This window comes from Ailuropoda melanoleuca, chromosome 11, assembly GCF_002007445.2.
Source record: "Ailuropoda melanoleuca isolate Jingjing chromosome 11, ASM200744v2, whole genome shotgun sequence".
Classification (NCBI taxonomy): domain Eukaryota; kingdom Metazoa; phylum Chordata; class Mammalia; order Carnivora; family Ursidae; genus Ailuropoda; species Ailuropoda melanoleuca.
Window position 1 is genome coordinate 378,362 of NC_048228.1, and position 20,340 is coordinate 398,701.

Genomic DNA, 20,340 nt, shown 5'->3' on the forward strand with positions numbered 1-20,340 from the left:
GGGGGGGCGGGGGGGGCTGCCTGCGATGGGAAGCCAGAGGGAAGTGCCCTTGGACGGGCCCCCACACATCTGCGGGCAGGCTTACCATGTGGTAGTTGACCATCTCCTGCAGACTGTCTCCAAACCTCTGCAGACATTCCTGGGGGAGGCAGGCAGGGAAGACCCCTTGCTCAGATGGCACGGCTGTGCTCCCAGGGTGGCGGGCACCCCCTCGCCCACGGGTCTCAGAGCCAGCCGCCCCTGCAGCCCAGCACAGATGCCCACCGGCTCCCAGTCAAGAGGCCGCCTGCCTGTACCCACCCCTGTCTAGAGGGCCGAGCCCAGCTGCCCCCTCACCGAGATGACAGTGTCGCCCTGGCACTGCTGGGACAGGTCTCGAACACCACTCACGAAGAGTCTGTTGGTGGTGACGTAGGCCTTGCCAGCCTCTATCATGCCACTGCACAGCTTGACCAGCTACGGGTGACGGAACGAGCCACATTCGCGCTGCCTCTGAGTGGCAGCCCTCATCCCCTCCAAGAGACCAGGCCACAGAGGTGGGAACCGCCCAGGGGCAGCCAGAATTCAGCTCAGGGCCCGTCCGTGCCCAGGACACAGCTGTCCCTGAGGAGCCAGCTGGAACTGGGAGGACAGCAAGGTGTCGCAATGGGCTTGGCTCCAGGGCAGAAGGCTGGAGCAGGACAGGGAAGCCCAGAGCAGGGGAACCCAGGGTGGGAGTGGGCATGTGGTCTTGGCTGAGGACAGGAAGGACTGGCCAGTGAAGGCATGCAGGATGCTCCCTCTCCTTTCTCCCTCTTCTCCTCCCCTGTCCCTTCCCTTGGGCCCCCAACCCAGTCCCTGGGATACACCCTCCACACCCCCTCACCCCACAGATGGTGGGAGGGGACTCACCAAGGCTTACCCCCACTTCATGGGAGACTCACATGTGCAAGCAGCATGTGCACCCTGGGACAGGGATGGTAGGCCACAGCAGGGAGAACGAGGGACAGCCCCAGGTCCTGGGCACCGCACACAGAGGTGGCACACCACCCCCGCACGCGTGCGCACACACACACACACTCTCGCACACACGCATGCCTGTGCGTGAACTGAGTCAGGGCCAGGCATGGGGGCGGAGAGGCAGCCCTGGACCCTCCGTGCACCCAGGGCCCTGCCTTCACCTTGTCTAGTTTGGCCTCGATCTCGACCACGTCAGTCTCCACCTCCTCGATGGTAGCCCTGTAACAGCAACGAAGCTGGCTGCAGACCGGCCCCCCGCGAGCCTGGGGTTCCAGCAGCCCCCCGCGAGCCACAGGGCCCAAGGCTCAGGGGCTCCATCAACCCACCGCAGCCCACTGAGAGCCGCAGGGCCGGAGGGTCGGATCGGCCTGGGGCTCCATCGCCCTGTGCACCTCACCGCCCTACGAGGATGTGCAGTAGGAAGGGATCACTTTGATTCCGGCTACCTGCTCCCATCAGCCCACCTGCTGTCCCATGCTCCTCAGACATGGAGGAAATGGAAGCTGGGAAAGGCAGATGCCCCCCTGGGCAGAGGGTGAGGGACTGGACCCAGATCCGGCTGACCACAGCCACTCAGCACCCGCCACCACCCCAGGCAGGAAGAGGCCCAGTCAGCTGTGATGTCCCCACCTGGGGTCTGGCTGCTGTGCCCCAGGGAGAGAAGGTCAGACAAGCCCCCGAGGATAGAGGGAGGGGCTGCAACTTGCTGGCCACTCTCCTGGCCCGGCCACTGCACTTCTCCGGGGCTGAGTTGACCCCAGACCCCACCTCAGTCCTGTGGACCCTGGGGCAGACCAGTCTCAGGGCCCATAAGCACGGCCCAGCTGCTTTCTCTGGTCCTGGCAGCAGCATGAGACCCCAGACTAACTGTGGAGGGGTGTCCCCTGGTTCCTCCAACCTCAGAATACCAAACAGCACAGTTTGCCCAAAGGGAGTGGTGGGACAAGCTTCACAGGGGCCCACTCCCACCAGAACAGCCTGACAATGGGGCTGCCTCAGGGAAGTAAGAGTTAACGAATGACATCACCAGAGAAGCCACAGACGGGAGAATCCCCGGAAGGCGAGGCAGATGGATCGGCACGTGACCCCCCTCCCCTGATCTGGGAACAGGAAATAGGGAAAGAGGGCCAGGATCCCAGCGCCACCCACCCCACCCCCCCCAAACAGCTCAGCTGGTGAACTGGGCCCATCTGGCCTCCTGGGGATGAACAGGGCATGAGGGCCAGGGGTGACAACGGGGCCCAGGAGTAAGAGGCAGGCCTCCGGGGACTGGTCTTAGGTGTGGGTCGGGCAGAGGCAAGGCCATCCAGGTCTAGAGGCCCCTCGCTGCCCCCATGACCCGCAGGGGGGCGCTGTGTTCCAGGTTTCCCAGGCCTGCAGGCAGGAACCTGGTCCTTCACATGGGATGTATAGTTCTGCGTGCCCACAACTTGGAGCTGTGGGGAGGGCACTAGGCCGCCCCAGCCAGGGACTTTGGAAGTGCCCATCACCTCCCTGACAGGACATGGGCTCCTCTCTGAGCAGCGCCCATCCCTCCCAGCGGGGCTAAGGGAACTCTGAGTTCCAGAGAACGGACAGACCACCCACCCAGGAGCATATGCTGCAGGAGCCCTGGCCACTGAGAGCTGTCCTGAGAGCTGCTGCGCTTGGGCAAGGAGGGGGTCCCCCCCGCAAGGGTGGGGCCGCACCGGATGCAGATGAATGTGCTCATGGGGGCAAGTGGGTGGGTGCTCTGCAGAGAGCAAAGAACCAGCACCCTGTCCTGGGAGTCCCAGCCCCCGAGGACCTAAGGCCTCCACTCCTGCCCTCCCTCCAGGATTTCCTCAGCAGCTTGGATGACAAGAAGGAGGGTGAGGCAGGCTTCCCCACCAAAGCCATGACTCAGCGTCTGAAGCCCCACCCAGGGGAGGGGGCACCAAGAACAAGGGGGCAGCACCTCCAGGCCTGTCTGGAAGAGTTTGGACTCTCCCACATGCATCCCAAGGCTGTGGGGCTCTCCCCAGGCCAAGAGCATGTGGGCATGGTCCCTCTTCCCAGGGCTGGGGCCACCTGGCCCCACATCACCGATTATAGCCTCCCACCCAGCCCCACTGTGGCTCACCCCAGGCCTGCCACCAGGAAGTCCCAGGTTACATTTTAGCAGCAGGGTGAGGGTGAGGAGACAGCAGGGCCCCAGAAGAACCTCAAACCCCTATTATATCTCAGCCCAACCCCGAAACGCACACAGTGTGGCTTCTGTGGCCCAAGGTTCAGATGAATTTCCTCAGCCCCCATCCCAGGCCCAGACGGGCACTTTCCTGGGGTAGCCCCTCCCTGCCAGAGGAAGCATGGTAAAACCCAGGCAGCCACTGCACCCCTGTGGGCCACAGACAGACCAGGCTGGTATAGGAGGGAAGGCCTGGACGTGAATGCGGTGCCCATGCCCTCAGTCCAACCAGGCAAGGTGGGCCTGGACCCCTCCACCAGGGGAAGAAGGACCATCAGGCTTCTGAGCAAGGGGTCAGGGTGAGACTACGGCGCCTCAGTCAGGACCAAGGCCCCAGCTGAGGCCCCGGCTACATCTCCCCCCACAGCCTGGGTCTTGGAGGACAGTGCGCAGAGGTGGGGGGCCCAGGATTGTGGGCGCCTGAGTTGCTCACACCCCCTCCCTCAATCAGTCAGCAACAGCAGATGGGAGAATGCAGAGAATCACCCCCAAACCCTCTGCCCTGGGGCCCCACCCTGGGCCAAGCCCTGACCCCTCATCCCTAGCCTCCCCAACCCTTTGCTGCTGACAGCCTGTGTGATGGTCGTGCAAGGGGCCCGGGGTAAGGGCACCAATGCTGAGGCTCACCAGTGCATCCACACTCAGGTCCTCTTGAGGGCACGCCCAAGACTCAGCAGGCACACACACGCATGACCAAACACACATTGCTCACGTGCAAGCAAATGTACCCGCATGCAGTGACACAGTGAGCACACAGACGTGTGTGCTCACGGAGAGGACACACACAGACACACAAATATGTATGCTAGTGCCAGAACACACGTGAACAAACTAACGTGTGTTTTGTGCCAAAGCTCATACGTGCATGATAAACACATAGTACAAGCATGTAACCCCAAGACGGGTTAGGAAGTGACACGCACACATGCACACTCCAAGCGCGCCAGCCCTGGGGTGCAGCCCCCCCCACATTCACGCCCGGGGTCTGTGGAGCACCGGCTACGCGGAAGGTGCTGGCGCTGCACAGGGATGAGCTTGCCTGCACTCCCGGGAGCGACTAAAGCGTCCAACCCAGGCTGGGCACAGCTCAGATCCCCTACCCGAAACTCCCACCCAGCCCTGCTCACCCTAGCCCCCACCCCTCCAGGCCCCTAGGTCACGCTGCCAAGCAGCCCGCCCCAGGCTGAAAACGTGGCTCCAATTGCCCGACCCCCAGGCACTGCTCTGGTCACACGGACGAAGACGTATCCCTGGGACAGACACACCTCGCACCCAGACAGCCCTGGCCAGAGCTGGACTGCAGGGCCAGGAGGGTCTCAGCCCCGCGCAGGTGGCCAGCACGAAGGTGCAGACACAAAGCGGGGGTGGACACTCCCACGGAGAGGTGTCTATACCGGCAGCCACCCCACCCCCACGCACACAACCTCCGCGCGAGGTGACCAGCACAAGGGGCATCTTTTGTTCAAGGCCTTTGGGCCCCGGGCTGCGGGCTTTGTCCGAGGCGGGGTCCTCCGGCTCCCGTCACGGGCTCCCGGGCCCGGCACAAAGGCGGCAACGACACCCCCCCCCTCTGCGCCCACCCACGGCGGCCCCGGGTGCCCCGAGGGGTCGGCGACCCCCGCCGACCACAAAGGGCCGCGCCGCCTCCAGGGGCGCACCTGAAGCGCGGCGAGTCCTTGATGCACTCCTCGAACTCCACCGTCATGGCTGCGGCGGCGCGCGGCGCTCACTGGCACGAGGACCGCGGCGCTCGGAGCGGCATCCCCGGCCGGCCCGCTCGTCCGTCAGCCGGCCCGCCCGCGCCGCGCCGGACGCCCCGTCGTCCCGCCCTCTAGCTCCCCGGCCACCGCGGGCTGGGGAGTCGAACCCAGCAACGGTCGGCCTGTCCGTGGGGCCCGGGGAGGGCGCGAGACTGCTCGCTCCAGCGATGCAGCCGTTGCGCAACGCGGGGCATTGGCAAAAACTGCTCGCGCGGAAAGTGGGGACGGACCCGCTCCAGCACAGTGGGGCGTGGGTGAGCGGGCGAGAGGATGGACGAACGAGTGCACGCCCGCGGGAGCCCCTCCTGGGCGCCGCTGTCGGAATCCGGCCCACGCGCTCTTCTGCGGCTGAGCAGTTTGCACCCTCTCCCTTAGTTCGGCCCCGCCCTCGCTCCCGCCCTTAGCGGCCATAGGGCGCCCTTAGCGGCCCTTAGTTCGGCCCCGCCCCCACACCCGCCCTTAGCGGCCTAAGGCGCAGGCGCGGGCGCGGGCGCAGCCGGGGGCGTGGCCACACTGCTCCCCCGCACGCGCACGCGCGCGCTGCGTTCACGTGCAGCTCTGCTGAGCCTGACCCCGCCGAGTGTGGCCGCGCTTCATGGGCCCTGCCGCAGGCTCGGTGACGGCACGCTACCTCGTGTACTTCCAGTACTTGGGCACGGACTTTAAGTACGTCTTCCAGACCTCCCATCCGTGCCCGCGGCCCCCACTTGTGTCCCGGCGCCCGACGTGGGGGTGGGGGGAGCTAAATTTAGGATGCGCACCTCTGGTCGCCAGGCTGGACTCCCGGGGAGGGAACAGACCTTGGAGGGCCGCAGAGGGCGGGGAAGGGCCCGAACCCCGTCTGCTAACCTGAGCCCGCCTCCGCCCGCAGCGGGGTCGCGGCCGTCAGGGGCTCCCAGCGCGCCGTCGCCGTCGGGGTCCAGAACTATCTGGAGGTGAGCTCTGGCGGCCAGCCGCCCGGAATGGAAAGAGGGAGACCCGAGGGAGGGGCAGATGGGAGCCCCCGCGCTTCTGCTGCCCGGTCTTCGCCCCGCGCTGCCCACCCCGCCCCAGCGGCTCTGTCCCCTCAGGAAGCTGCAAAGCGGCTGAATTCGGTGGTGCCAGTCAAGTTCACGATCTCCAGCCGCACGGATGCCGGGGTCCATGCCCTGTGCAACGCGGCTCACCTGGACGTCCAGCGCCGCTCAGGCCAGCCCCCCTTCTCCCCAGAGGTCCTGGCAGAGGCTCTCAACGCCCACCTGAGGCACCCGGCCATCCGGTGAGCACCCATCTGCTGTCTCCAAACTGGTCCACCGTGGGTGGAGGCCATAAGTCAGGAAGGACTTGGTGTCTGGACGGAACCCTGGGAGTGAGATACCAAGGTGTCACTTGGGTGGGTGGAGGGATCTGGAGTGCCTGATCTTGCTCCCACAGGATATTGCAGGCTTTCCGGGTACCCAGTGACTTCCATGCCCGCCATGCAGCCACATCCCGGACCTACCTGTACCGCCTGGTCACTGGCTGCCACCGGCCTGACCAGCTGTCAGTGTTTGAACGAAACCGATGCTGGCCCCTGCGGGCGGGGTGAGTGTGGGTGTGAGCGAGTGGGAGGGGGTTGTTAGACCCAGCTGGCTGGCTACTCCCTCCTGACCACTCACCTGGCTCCCTGCAGCTGCTTGGATGTGGATGCCATGCAGGAAGCTGCCCAGCACCTGCTAGGGACGCATGACTTCAGTGCCTTCCAGTCAGCTGGCAGCCCAGCCGCTAGCTCGGTGCGCACACTGCGCCGAGCCTCGGTGTCCCCTGACCCAGGCAGCCCCTTTGTCCTCCCCCAGGAGAACAGGTAAGGAAGGGTGCCCTGCACACTAGCCAGAGGCTGGGGAAGCTGGATTTAACTTCCCTGGCAGGGGTGGTGCAGACGCAGCACACAGCTGGGGCTGGGGACCCCCTGGGCATCCATCACTCCTCACAGGGGGGATACTAGTCAGCTGAGTGGCATGGCCCCAACAACCATGAACCTACAGCTGTGCCTTCCCCCCAGGGTGGGTTCCTGCCCTGCCCTACCCTGCCCAGCTCAGCATTCGTTGCCTAGTAGATGGATCTTGGCAGCTGCTGAAAAGGCTTTGCTGAAAGAGAAGCACCAGGCCAGTGGTTCCGGCCCTACCTGCTAGGGGGTTGGTTCTGCTGCCCCTGGCACTGTCCCTGGGGCCTCTGGCCAGATGTCAGCTGTTGACTTCCAAAACCTTCCCCGTTGGAGCCAGCATGGAGGAGGAACTTATGCATGGTCAGCTGAAGAGCCCCTGCCTGGGGCTTGGGTCCCTGGTAGATGAGCTGGCCGCACTCAGCTCCCTCAGCTGCCACAGAGCCTACACCGGGACCTCCACCTCAGCGGCATCTCCATCTGAGAGCCCTGTCCCCACTGCCAAGGCCCCCAGAAGGCTCTGCTGCCCCTCCCACTCACAGTGTCCCTCCCACCAGCTTCACTTGAGGGTAGGGTGGTCAGTGGAAGCCCTGGGGTGGAAGAGAGTGGGAACCAGTATTCCCCAGACCCCTTCCCCTGCCCACCTCCTTGTTTGGGGTCACAGTGTGGACTCAGGGGCTGCCCTGGCCCAGACATCTCAAGTGCCAGTATTTCTAGGTTGCGGTTCTGGAACCTGGAGTTTGAGAGCCAGTCCTTCCTGTACAGACAGGTGGGCTCTGCGCTGGGCCTCCTGGGGGTGGGGGTGGCCCTGAGGGGCTGGGCCCTATGGCAGTCTTGGCTTTGGGTTGCAGGTGCGGAGAATGACAGCTGTGCTGGTGGCTGTGGGGCTGGGGGCTCTGATGCCTGCTCAGGTGAAGGTGATCCTGGAAAGCCGGGACCCCCTGGGCAGGCACCAGGCACGTGTGGCCCCAGCCCATGGCTTATTCCTCAAGTCAGTGCTATACGGGAGACTCGGTAAGAGTACGCTGCCCTGAAAGGTGCCTGCATGCATCCCACTGATTGACCCCGTCCTAAGGCTGGGTGCTTGATGGGGGAGGGGCTCTTGGTGACAGCACAGCTGCAGCCCTCACCTGTCCTGCTAACAGGTGGCAATCCAGCCTGTGTTCAGCAGGAAGGCAAGAAAGCCCCAGGTTGGCCAAAAAATCTCCAGCTGGAGAACAGCAGCCCAAAAGTAGGAGGCCTGGAGTAAGGTACCTGGACCCCTAGACCCAAGGGCCTTGGACCCCTAGGAACCTGGATCCCAAGATCTACGCCCTGGACCCCTCCTGACCTGGGCCCTAGGATCGAGTTCCCAGTAGAGGAGGGAGACTGCGGGGGCTCCCCTCAGGGAGTAGGGAAGGGCCTGAAAGGCAGGGGCTCTGCAGCCCAGATGAAGCTGTGGACCTAAGGCCAGGCCCAGACTCTAGAAACCCTCCTGTCCCCTGCAGGGTTTACCACACGGAAGCACAGATCACCCCCAGATGCCCAGCTGAGGTCAGGGCACCATGACACACAGAGCCCTGCTGCCATGCAGGCCTCCTGCTGGCCTGTACCTGCCTGAAGTCCCCACCTTCCTGGGCACCCGGGTCTGCCACAGGTGAACTGCGGGAAAAAGGCTTGAGTATCAAGAAGGGAACATCCACGCAGCCTTTGGTTCAGTTTTTACTGGAAATTAATACCCCAAGAGCATCCACCTATCTCTTGGGGCCTCAGGAATAGAAATAAAGGGTGATCAAGTCCTTAAGCCTATTTCTTTCCTTAGCGAAAAGTGGCCAGTTGGGCAGACACATGAAACTGTGGTCTTGTCCTCACAGACAAGGGCTGTGAGCAGCCGTGGGCTCCACATCCAAGGACACAGAGGGAAGAGCTGAGGCACACACACGGCCCTGGAATGAAAGCCTAGGTCCCTTTGGTGACCAGCTGACCTCAGCTGGGGGCCTGGGGGAGGCCCTTCTTGAGCAGTGACGTGAGGTAACTTCCCAGCTCTTCATCCTAGAGCCAGATGCAAGAGGAGACAGTCATCGCATCCTCCCCAACCACCACACCTGGGCAGCCCCCACCTCTCCCGACCTCCCGGGAACGGGGGCTCCCCGGCCCAACTCACCTGGTAGGTCCAGGAGACCAGCAGCACCTTGGTGCCCGGGTCCTCTGAGTGGGCAGCGGCCTGGATGAGGATGGACTCCACGGTCACGGACCCATCGGGAAGGTGCTGCACGCAGTGGTCCTTGAGCATGCTGCGGGGAGGCACAGTGAGACCCCACCTTGGGTCCCGCTTACCACCCCCAGAGCCAGGAGTGGGGCACCCACCTCTTCAGGTGGCTGTAGACCCGCATGGCCGTCTCCTGCTCCTTGCGAGGGTCATGGAGATGCACGCGGCAGGTGAAGCGCAGCTGGTGCTCGGCCAGGCCCAGCTCCTTGAGGGCCTGCTCTGAGGACACGAGCCGGAAGTTCTGTGGGGCAGGGGAAGGTCAGGGGGCAAGGGAGCACCCCTCACCCCCACCCAAGCACACGCACACTCACACTGTCCTTCATGATCAGAGTGCCATGCAGGAGCCGGGGCTTTTTGGCGTCAGGAAGCAACCCTGCAGAGAAGGGGGCAGTGATGGGAGCTGTCCACCAGCTGCGCCGCTGCCCTGCCCCTGCCCAGTGTGCCGGCCCTGCGTACCCTGTGCCATCTCCCGCTTCAGCAGCCCCAGCGAGATGCCCACGGGGATGCTGGGGCTCGTGGGCAGTGTCACCGTCTCACCGTTGGCTGGCATGTAGCAGTTGACCCCTGGGCAAGAATGGGAAGAGCAGAGGGCCTCAGTCCAGACCACGTGGCCCTGCCCATGCTGACCCATGGGTAGACCCCACGTTCCCTGTACGGGCCCAAGCCCACCCCAAGCCCACCCCAAGCCTGGGCTGCCTACGGAATTCCTGCTCAATCTTCTGCTTCAGGAACTCCATCTTCTTGGCTTCCCCATGTACGAGCAGCACGCTCTCGGGCTCCGCCTGGCCCACCAGCTGCATGATGCCCTTGGCGTCAGCATGGGCGCTGAAGGACATGTACTCCACCTGCATCTTGACCTCCAACTGCAGCATCACAGCGCACACGGGCCGTTACCACAAGCAGCAGGCTCCAAGGGCTCCCCACCAACCCAAAAGGGGGCCCCCAGAGCTGCCGGGGAAGCGGGGACTCACCACCTGCCGCCCCTCCATCTCCAGCTTGCGCTGCCCACTGAGGATCTTATGGCCCACAGTGCCCTGCACACAGTAGCCAGGCATGATGACCTGTGGGGGAGGGAGGGATGGAGCCTGCAACCACTCTGCAACACAGTCCCCACCCCAAGTGCCGCCTCAGGGGGCTTCCTCCCTGTCTCTCCACCCTGCCCTTCCTGCCCGTCAGAACCCATACCCTTAATGGCCCCTTTCCTTTGTCAGCGGCTCCCTATCCCAGGCCCCACTGCAGACCCGGGCAGGCTCAGGAGTCTCAGCACAAGCCCACCCGGCCTGAGTATCACATCAGCTCAGGAGGCCAGAAGACTTTACTGCCTGATGCAACAGGCTGACACAGCAAGAGTCTGAGCTGCCTGCGTGAGACACGGGCCCAGGATGCCAAGCCCTGTCCTGACAAACAGCAGTGTCCCCAAGCCAAGCAGAGCCCCTGTTCCCCCACCTCTGCCCAACCTCACAGGCCCTCCTGGCACCTAGACCTCTTACCATGTTCTTCTCATTCCCTGCCCACTTCCGGAAGATCTGCAGGGACTGGCCAGCATGCAGCATGCCTGGTGTGGCAAACACAACCTGCGGGGGTGGGTGGGGACAGTCAGCGCAGCAGCCACTGCCTGTCAAAGAACCAGTATTGGCCACAAGTCTAGCCCTTCCTCTGCCCTCGGAGCCTTTTGACTCTGGACCTGCCACAGGCCCTACCTTCTAACCCCACCCCATCTCTCCCCCAGCACGGCACCCCCACTCCCTGAGGGAGACCTGCAGGCAAGGCCCCTGGCATGTCCCAGACATGGAGGAGGTGCACATGCGTAGACAGTCAGCATTGGCCCCAGGTGACCCACCCCGGGGCAGGCATGACTTGGCTACAACAGGCACAGGATAGCCATCCCCAGCCCCTCCTGGCCAGGCCTCACCATTGGGCCCGGGTTGTCAGCGAACGCTCGGTCAAAGGCTTTGATGTGCTTGAACTCAAACATGTTCCTCTGGACAAAGGTCTTACGGATCTTCTGGTTGGTCCAGGTTATGAAGAGCTTGTAGTAGTGGTTGGCCTTCTCTGTCAGGCCCGTGGAGAAGTAAATGGGGGCCTTTAGGTTCATGCGCTCCCTGTGGACAGTGCAGGACCACAGTGAGAGGCTGCCAGGGAACGGCTGGCCCATGTCACACCCTCAGCCTGGGTTGTGTCCGATGGAAGGAACAACTCCCTGACGTCCCCCACCTCAGCCCACTTCCTTCTATAAAATGTCGGTTCTGAAGAAGGAAACAGAGCACATGGGGGTGGGGGGAGGACAACATGACACAGGCCTCCTGGCTTGGGGGGCACCCCCACAGATACCAGGCACCCTGACTACCTGGAGCTGAACTGAGGACCTTCCCGGGCTGGACACAGGCATCCCGCTAATGCCCACTCAGTCCAGGGGTCCCAGATACCAATCTGGCTGCACCTACCAGAAGGTCTCCAGCAGGATGCAGAGCTCCTGAGCGCGGCCCAGGGCAAACACAGGGATCAACACCTGCAGGGGGAAGGCAAGGGTGCCTGAGGCAGGAGTCCCTGGCTGTGCTGCCCACCCAAGTTAAGCCCACATCTGATCCTAGAGGACAGGCAGCTGTACCCTGTGGCTGCCTTCTCAGGGAGCAGCTGCTATAAAGACTGGCCCTGCTGGTAGCTCTGATGGTCAGAGGCTGCATCCACTGAGAAGTCATAGCCAGGCATCCTGAGAGCCAGACGCCCTTTGCAAGCCACAGGTAAAGCCCCCACACTCTGCCCACAAGTCCTGCTCCCAGCCACAATCTGTCCAAAAACGACCACAGTGGATACTCTGGCCAGCCCTGGTCTGGGATCTGAGGTGAGAGATGAATACACAACCCACTAGTCTTTGGAGAAGCTTTTCTTCCTAATGCTGAGCAAATCTTCCTCCTTGCATGCCCAGAACACAGAGCACCCATCTCCTGACATGCCAGAGGTGGCCAAAGGACTGTGCAGCATGGTCAGGGTGGGCACGTGGCCCAGAGCCCTGCTTGGCACTCCGCCTGCACCAGCTACCTTCCCTCCACGTTCCACGGCCTCGTGGACCTTCTTCAGGAAGTCTCGCTCCCGGCAGCGTTTGGAGTCCCGGATGGTCGTGGCATAGGTGGATTCTGTGATGAGCAGGTTGGGGCGGCATCTGTCAATCCACGCAGCTCTGTAACAGAGGTGGGCGTGGTCGGAGGAGGACAATCCACATGGCTGTAAGGCCAGGAGCAACAAAACAGACCCCAGCCATAGGTTTCCTGGACCCTCTAGCAAGCAGCACACTAGGGGAGACCAGAGGAAGAGACTCTGCCATGCACAGAGGACACGTGGCAGAAACCAATGCATGGACTGCCCAGGCACCCAGCATATCCACGAGCACCACTGCTCCCCACGGGATGAAACAAACACATCAGCCTACTCACCCCAAATGCCGGTCCGGGGTCATATTATAATCACCCTGGCAAAGAATGTCACAGTAAAACAGGTGCCTCCTCTCCCTGGCTAAGCAGTACCCCCTGTGCCCCAAGTGCTTCCACTGACCGTGTAGACCACAGATTCTGAGCCCACTTTAATCTGGAACATGGCTGCCCCCAGCACGTGGCCTGCATAGTAGGCCTTGATCTCAAGTTCATCATCCACCTACAGAGGAGAGGGCTCGAGTCAGGTCTTCAGGCTACACTGGGTAGGTGGTCAGTTGAAGAGGATGGCAGAGGGAGCAGGGAGGTGGACACTGGGGAGGCAGAGGACAGAAGAGGAGAACATGGTTCCAAGCCTTTCATCATTTCCTCTTTCTCACACACGATGTCCAGTTCTCAACCAAAAGCGACCAGACACAAGAGATGAGACACCAGCGTGGAAAACAAGAGAAACAACAGTGTAGAGAAGCAGACTCAGGGCTCCTAGAGTTTTCAGACACAGAGTTTAAGAGGGCTGTGACTAATATAGTCAGAGAAATAAAAGAAGTTTAAGAATGTTGACCAAAAAACTAGAAATTATTTTAAAAAGTAGAAATGCTAAAGCCAAAAGCTATAATCACCCAAATAAAAAAATGAATAGATGAATTTAACAGCATGCTATATATAATCGAAGAGTAGTAACACAGTAAAACACACAGAAAGGACTGTGTAGCACAAAGCACAGAAAGACAAATGCACGAGGGAAGGTCTGGAGTAAGAAGGCCTCACATTCTGCCATCTGGGGCCCTGGGTTGGAGGAGGACAACGGGCAGGAGCAACACTGGAAGAACCCGATGAAAGACATCAGGTCACAAATCCACGAGGCTTCACACCCAGACAGGTTCAATGAGAACAACATGCAGGTCCATCACAGCACACCCACCAAAATCCAAAGAAAAGGGTATAATCCTACAACCAGCCTAACATTAAAGATTCTCTTTCAAACAGTGAATAGAAAGAAATATTCAAAGTACCAAGAAGAAGTAATTGCCAAACTAGAATTCCACACGTCACGAGAAAAGTCCCTCAGGAATGAGGGTGAAGCAGAGCCATGTGCAGACAATTAAAAGCAAATTCACTGCCAGCAGATCCACACAGGTGTCCTTCAGGAAGAAGGTAAACGATCGCCAAGAAAAGTGAAGACACAGGAAGTAGAGGGTAAATACAGAGACGACGCCTAGCAAAGCTGACTTTATCAGCATTAGTAACGCCGTCCTCCTAGGTTTCACATAAACTGAGCAAATTAAAACAAGGGCACATAATAAAATGTTCTAAGACCTTTGCATTATCGAGAGGCAAAACCTCCAAATACCTTAGATTTTTGTTGTCATGGATGCATTGTGTAAACTCTATCACTATGCGAATTACAAGAATATAAAATAACTAACCAAATAAAAGGAGAAATAGAAGGGCACCTGAGTGGCTCAGAAGGTTACATGTCTGCCTTCGGCTCAGGTCACAGTCCCAAGGTCCTGAGATGCAGCCCATGTCGGGCTCCCTGACTGGTTGGGAGTCTGCTTCTGCTTTCTCCCTCTCCTTCTGCCCCTCGCCCCATTAGTACTCTCTCTCGCTCGCTCACTCGCTTGTTCTGTCTCTCAAATAAATAAATAAATAAAATCTTAAAAAAAAAATACAAATTTAAAAAATCAATCCAAAGAAAGCAGTAAGAGAAAGAAAAAACAGAACAGGCAAGACAAATAGGAAGCAAATGGTAAGAGAGTAGAGCTAAACTCAAAGTTTTCTTATTAAACGTAGAGTCCAAATGCTCTGCCTGGACAAGTTATCAGGATAGATTAACAACAACAAAACCCTCTCTTGCTCTGGCCCGTGGCGCAGGCAGGATGGGCAGGACTTGCAGTGCTCGTACTGCCAGGAAGCCCCACAGCCATCGATGAGATCAGAAGTGACATTATAAACAGTGTGAGAAAACACATGTGGGCACAGCCCTGAAGGCCAACCCTTTTGGAGGCGCTTCCCATGCAAAGGGAATTGTGCTGGGAGACATAGGAGTTGAAGCCAAATAGCCAAATTCTTTTTTTTTTTTTTTTTAAGATTTTATTTATTTATTCGACAGAGATAGAGACAGCCAGCGAGAGAGGGAACACAAGCAGGGGGAGTGGGAGAGGAAGAAGCAGGCTCATAGCAGAGGAGCCTGATGTGGGGCTCGATCCCACAACGCCGGGATCACGCCCTGAGCCAAAGGCAGACGCTCAACCGCTGTTGAGCGCCCCCAAATAGCCAAATTCTACCATCAGAAAGTGTGTCAGGGTCCAGCTGATCAAGAATGGCAAAAAAACCCGCAGCCTTAGTGCCCAATGACAGTCGTCTGACGTTTACTGAGGAAAATGATGAACCCACAGTTGCTAGATTTGGTCACAAAGGTCATGCTGTCACAGACATTCCTAGAATTTGCTTTAAGACCATCAAAACAGCCAACGTCTCTCTTTTGGCCTTTTACAAAGGCAAGAAGGGAAAACCCAGATCCTAAGTTTGATGGTGAAAACATGATAGTAATAAATTTTCATATGCCAAAAACCCATAAAAAACAAGGAAACAAAAAACCAAATTACATGCCCCTTAAAAGAGCTACATTTAAAACATGATGCAGTGAAGTTCAAAGTAAAACAACGGAAAAAGACACACTATGCAAACAACCAAAGGTGGGAAAGGTGGGGATGGTGTGGCATTAGCAGAAACACAGACTTTCAGGTGAAAAGTCTTATTAAAGATAAACACACATACTTCGTGTTAACAACAAGTTCAACCAGAAATAACTGAAAACACACAGGTAACTAATAACAAGCAAACCCCACTCACACTACGGAGAAACAGACAAATCTGTAATCTTCGTGATAAATTTTACCCAATTTGATGGCATTTGTCTGCTTAAAACCCCTCACTTCCTTGCTGACCCACACAAAACAGCTACTGAGTCAAAACCCAAACTCCACAGCCCAGTACTGGCTGCCCTTCGGGGCTTGCCAACCTCACGGGCCAGTCTCTGCCCCTACCACCCCGGCCGGCACGCCCTCTCAGACGCACTCAGGCGCACAGCTGGGTGAGCAGCAGAGGTCCCCCACGCTTGATGGGTGCTGGGCACGCTGCCCTGTGTGTGCCTGAATCTGGACTGGGACCCTGATTCTCGATTGGGACCCCATGTGCCTGCCCAAGGCTGCCTCCTGGTAGCCCCACAGGACCCGACAGAGAGTGAGATGGGGTGTGCTGGGGCCCTGACCTGGACCGTCTGGTGCAGGTGGACAGCTACCACCTTCTTCATACAGTCTTTGATCATCTGGGAGGTGAAGAAGTTGGCCTCGCCCTTCTTGTCCACAGCAATCTTGCGGTAGTCCTCCAGCAGGATGGGGCAGATGGCCTGGGTGGGGTGGGTCATGTAGATGGGCCCATCATAGCCCACCATCTCGCTGAAGTAGGGCAGTGCCCCACAGTGGTCCAGGTGGAAGTGGCTGGGGGTGCAACACAGGTCAGCCCAGGGCCACTGCTCCCCCACCAAGCCTGCCCCCCACAGCCCCCCCCCCCACCAGCACGGGCTCATGATCATTCCACCCCCTCGTTCTTCCGTGCACTGACTGCCTACTGTGTATGAGATGCCGTCCTCAGTACCGCAGAGTGAGGAGTGAGCAAAAGAGGTAAGATCTACTTCCTCCCTGGAACGCAGAATCTAAATGTCCGGTAAAGCAGTGAGCGTGAAAGAGGTAATGCTGTGTCACATGGGCACACATTCTATAGAGTAATGGAGAGTAGCTAAGAAGGGGACAGGGCACCAGGACAGTGACCATCTCTGCTGGATGGGCAGGAAGACCCCACGGCACGTAAACCACGGCAGGAAGGCACCGGAGCAGAGGGAACAGAGTGCTGTGCGTCCGCGAGTAGAGCAGACCCACTGCGTGCAAGCCCATGTCCAAGAAGGAACCGAGACCACAGGAGCCTCCGAGCAGCGGAGGATGGGGTCGGCAGATCCGCTGGCTGGCAGGATGCGGGGCGAAGACCAGCAGGGGGCTTCTGTGGTCATTTGGCCACACGGCAAAGGTCAAGGTCAGGAAAAGGACTGGATCCCGAAAACTGTGGACTGACTGGATGGAGTGTGAGGAATAGGAGGAAAGCAGAAGCCCCATTCAGCCAGGTTGGGGAGGTCGACTGCCACCAGGGGGGCCAGACCATGAGTCTGGAGGTCAGGGCAGGGTGGACGGGAATGTACAGCAAGGTCAGTGAGCATCGAGGGCCAGCAAGGAGGGTGTAGTCACTGCTGCTAAATGCTGCTGAGAGGCCGAGCGAGGAGGCCTGACAAGTAGCCCAGGGGCTCACACGGGAAATGTGCCATCTTTGCGTTGTGGGGGGAGTAGGCTCCCTGCCATGGCCCTGTTGCCCTAACACAGCCTCGTCTTCCTGGGATAGCTGGGGCAGAGCCAATAGGCACGCGCCGCGCAGTGTGCCCCCTGGCTCCACGGCGCTGACCAAACCCTACCAAGGAGCAACCATGAATACTGTAATCTCATGCGAGTGCACGGCCTCCAGGACCACTGTCCAGAGGCAAGGGGGGCAGCCCAGAGGGCACGCCACACCAGCAACCTAGAACAAAACCAGGGTCTGCAACGCCCCACAGCCTGCAGCCTCCCCGGGCCCTGAGTGGCTCTCCTGGGCCCTGAGGGTCCTCGAGGTGGGGCTAGCTGTGAGCCCACACAACACTAACAGCAGACAGGTGCCCACCTGATGATCACACAGTCCAGGAAGTCGGTCAGCCGGCCGTTGCGGGTGATGTAGGAGAAATCAGGGAAGCGCCTCTGACAAGCCAAGAGAAAGGGTCAGAACACGGCTGCCCTGGGTCTGCCAGCACTCCAGAGAGTGGCGGCCAGGAGTGGGGAACGAGGGCGCAGGCTGAGCCTGGCCAGCCACACCAGGACCATTAACTGCTCACAGCCTCAGGGAACACAGGGAGGGGTCAAACTGCCCGCACCAGTCACCAAGCCAGAAGCCCTGCCTGGGGAGCACTGAGCTGCCCCATATGACTCTACAGGAGCCCAAGAGCCCCTGCTCTGGTACAGACCAAGCCTTCCACACAGGGCATCCCATCTGTCAACTGGTGATGGTGGGGGCACTGCCAGGGAATGCAGTGACACCAGACCCACCCACCTCCTACCACTGCCCACTTGCCCAAACTCCCTACTCCGTGGGTCAGAGCCTGAGGCTCTGATGCCTGGATCCTGCTGAGAATAGCAACGAGGAGCAGGCTGAATGAGGTCCCTCCAGACTACCTTCCCTCAGGACTCACGTCATCATTGAACCCCATGTGCATTCCGCAGTCCAGCATGACATTCTTGCCGGCGATGGAGACCAGGATGCAGCTTCGGCCCACATCCTGGCCAGCCCCTGAAAAGGAAGAGCCCCATGTAACTCTCCCTGCTGCTGCAAGCGGTGGCCCCAGCCCAAAGACCAAGGCTCAGCCACCTGCCTCATACCTCCACTGGGAACTCTGGGTCCCTGCCCCGCAGTGGGCTGGGAAAACTAGACCCCCACGGCTGCTGTGCAGATGAAGTGTGACGCAAGAAGCACCACCGCCACCACGTCCACACACAGGTCAGGGAAACGTGCAGGGAAGGGGCAAAGTGCCAAGGCTGCCGAGCGACTTCTAGACCACATGCCCTCCCCCACTACACCTCCAGCCTCAGGCCCTGCCACCACCACCTACGTCAGATGGAAAAAGACCTTCACCTCTCAAGGGAGCAGCCCACCTGCTGTGGCTGACTGGCACCTTCAAAGGCCAGGGGCTGTGTAACAGGTGCTGGACTGTGGTCCTGGCACTTAATAGGGGTAAGCCGGCACTCCACAGGGCATCACCACCCCTCCTGAAAACTCAATTGCCGTCATATCTGGGCTATGGGGCCCTCTCCCCCAGGACCTATGCGCAGAAGGCATCAAGCACGTCCAGGTGGTGTCACTGCAGAGGGACACCTGTCCAGCTTTAGCCGGCCACAGGGAGACATGGCCCCAGCTGTCCAGCAACGACCAACTACAGCAGCCAGAGTGCAGACGGCCCACCACCACACCCCCTCAGGGCACCCACAGCCCACAGAACTTAAGCTGAGTCCTATCCATGTTCCTAACTTCAAGCCCTACCCATCTGCTCCAGCCCCAGCAGGGCACATCCCAGCCACCTCCTCTAGCCATCGGTCACCTCCGCTGGGGTCTGGAGGCCCAAGAAGAAAGGGACACAGCCTTGCAGGGCCTGACGACAGCAAATGAGCTGCTTTCCATCTTGATCCTACAAGCATCCCTCTGCCAGCCACCTGAACCTTCTGTTAGTACCACACACATCGAGGTGGCCCAGAGCAGAACCCAGGCTGGTCCTTCAGAAGCTTCAGTCACCCGTGACTACACTGGGTCATCCCAGCCGAGAGCTTCGTCTACGTGCTTCAAGAAGCCCAGCCATAGGCAGTGGCCTGGAGGTCTCTCATAAGCCTGCTTCCGCCCCACCAAGATGATGGCAGGGTCTCAGCTGTCTGCTCCCTGCTGAACTTTTAGCCCTAAAACTGTGCCCAGCACAGAGGCCCTCCAGACATTTGTGTGGGGGAAGGGGAGGGCTGCCCCTCTTTACAGAGAACATGAAGGCACAGAAGTCATGGGATCAGCCCATGGACACATGGCTCCTAAGCATGGGGCCAGGAATGGTTTTCTGGACTCCACAGCTCAGCTCTTAGACACTGGCCCCTGCTCCCAACAGGACTCACGACCACCCCATGGGGCCTATGTGATGAAGAGCTCACACCACGAGAAAGGATATGGAGCTGTGTGGGAGATCTGTACAGGAAAATGCCCCCCACACACGGCCCAGTGGAGGAGGCAGGTTCTGGGACAGCACCGAGCACCAGCGCGGGAAGAATGCCCAGAGAGCTCCAGAGGGCTGGCCACCAAAATGCAAAATGATAACCCCAGCTGTTTCTGGTACCCTGGATTCTCAGTGACCTCTCCTCCTTCACGGTGTTCTGCGCTCTTTGGGCTTTCAAAAGGGTGCGTTTATATCTTTCACAAAATGCAAAGCTTCTTTAAAAAACAACAACAACGTTGCAGAGATGCAGTAAGACAAGGCTGAACTGTGCGGATGGCTGCACTAGGTAAACGGGAAGCTGCAGGTAACGGGTGCGAGACAGATGCACGAGGGGGAAGGAAGCCGAGGCGGGGAGCGAAGGCCACGTAAGGCACCAGTCCATGTGGGCAGAGGCCGGCGCAGCGAGAACGGAGACCCTGTGGCTCTCGGGGACGGCGTCCGGAGGGCGGACCCCAGAAGCTGCCCGCGTTCGGACCCATCCTCTTTACACGGTGAGGAGAGCTGCGGACGCAGCAGCACAGCAGCGGGCCGACCCCCGAGCCGTCCCGAGGCCTCCGCTGCCGAGAGCCGGGGGCTCCGCGAACCTGGCCGGCCCTCTGCGCCCCCCGCGGCTCGTCCCAGACCACCGCCCGGCCCCGCGCCCGCGAGGCCGCCGAGCGCGCCACTCACCCAGGGGAGTGACCCTGATCTCGGGCATGCTGCCGGGCGCGCTCCCAGGACCCGTAGCCTCTGCCCTCACCGAGCCGGCGGAACCACTGCGGCCGGGCCACAACCACAGACCCGGGACCCCCGCCGCGCCGAACCCCGCTCGCGGCGATGTACCGCGCAGGCGCAGCCCCAGTGGGGTCCGCTTCCGGTGCGCCCGCCGGAAACGCCGGCCCGCCCGTCGATCCTCCGGATTGGGTAGCTGGCAGCCAATCCC

At 60.0% G+C, this 20,340-nt stretch overlaps 3 protein-coding genes and 1 pseudogene across 6 annotated transcripts in view; 2 read left to right on the forward strand and 2 right to left on the reverse strand.

Moving 5' to 3' along the window:
- Positions 1-5,303, reverse strand: part of ACAP3 (ArfGAP with coiled-coil, ankyrin repeat and PH domains 3) — a 15,287-nt gene extending 9,984 nt beyond the window's left edge. The window contains exons 1-4 of the mRNA XM_034672024.1: positions 4,864-5,303; positions 1,161-1,218; positions 337-456; positions 48-139 (exon numbers count right to left, since the gene is read on the reverse strand). Of these exons, the coding sequence (XP_034527915.1) occupies positions 48-139; positions 337-456; positions 1,161-1,218; positions 4,864-4,910 (317 nt within the window). The 5' untranslated portion in view covers positions 4,911-5,303. The remainder of the gene's footprint in view (positions 1-47; positions 140-336; positions 457-1,160; positions 1,219-4,863) is intronic.
- A 165-nt stretch (positions 5,304-5,468) lies between these two features.
- PUSL1 (pseudouridine synthase like 1) lies at positions 5,469-8,559 on the forward strand. Of its 4 annotated transcripts, XM_019792656.2 has the most exons (9): positions 5,469-5,631; positions 5,837-5,900; positions 6,036-6,223; positions 6,379-6,528; positions 6,617-6,787; positions 7,583-7,634; positions 7,717-7,879; positions 8,011-8,115; positions 8,353-8,559. In XM_019792656.2, exons 1-8 carry the CDS (start codon positions 5,561-5,563, stop codon positions 8,112-8,114), a joined length of 963 nt encoding a protein of 320 aa, XP_019648215.2. In that variant the 5' UTR covers positions 5,469-5,560; the 3' UTR covers position 8,115; positions 8,353-8,559. The 4 variants fall into 4 exon arrangements, with proteins under 4 accessions (XP_019648215.2, XP_034526907.1, XP_034526908.1 ...); XM_034671016.1 differs by lacking the exon at positions 8,011-8,115; XM_034671017.1 differs by lacking the exon at positions 7,717-7,879.
- Positions 8,554-20,269, reverse strand: INTS11 (integrator complex subunit 11). The gene is made up of 17 exons (XM_002929826.4): positions 20,088-20,269; positions 17,865-17,962; positions 17,303-17,376; positions 15,813-16,041; positions 12,663-12,761; positions 12,545-12,579; positions 12,153-12,291; positions 11,558-11,622; positions 11,026-11,215; positions 10,604-10,687; positions 10,085-10,174; positions 9,814-9,976; positions 9,570-9,677; positions 9,425-9,486; positions 9,212-9,354; positions 9,009-9,138; positions 8,554-8,896 (listed from the first exon to the last, which is right to left on the reverse strand). The coding sequence occupies exons 1-17, from the start codon at positions 20,113-20,115 to the stop codon at positions 8,831-8,833; spliced, it is 1,803 nt and encodes a 600-aa protein (XP_002929872.3). The 5' UTR covers positions 20,116-20,269; the 3' UTR covers positions 8,554-8,830.
- LOC100471233 lies at positions 14,419-15,065 on the forward strand (annotated as a pseudogene).
- Positions 20,270-20,340: the final 71 nt, after the last annotated feature.

Coding starts and splice junctions, on each gene's coding strand:
- PUSL1 (XM_034671016.1), top strand. CDS start 5,561: ATGGGCCCTGCCGCAGGCTCGGTGACGGCACGCTACCTCGTGTACTTC. Junction 5,901..6,035: donor GGGTCCAGAACTATCTGGAG/GTGAGCTCTGGC, acceptor CTGTCCCCTCAG/GAAGCTGCAAAGCGGCTGAA. Junction 6,224..6,378: donor CTGAGGCACCCGGCCATCCG/GTGAGCACCCAT, acceptor TTGCTCCCACAG/GATATTGCAGGCTTTCCGGG.
- INTS11 (XM_002929826.4), bottom strand. CDS start 20,115: ATGCCCGAGATCAGGGTCACTCCCCTGG. Junction 17,377..17,864: donor ACATGGGGTTCAATGATGAC/GTGAGTCCTGAG, acceptor TTGGCTTGTCAG/AGGCGCTTCCCTGATTTCTC. Junction 12,762..15,812: donor ACCTGCACCAGACGGTCCAG/GTCAGGGCCCCA, acceptor TCTCCTCTGTAG/GTGGATGATGAACTTGAGAT.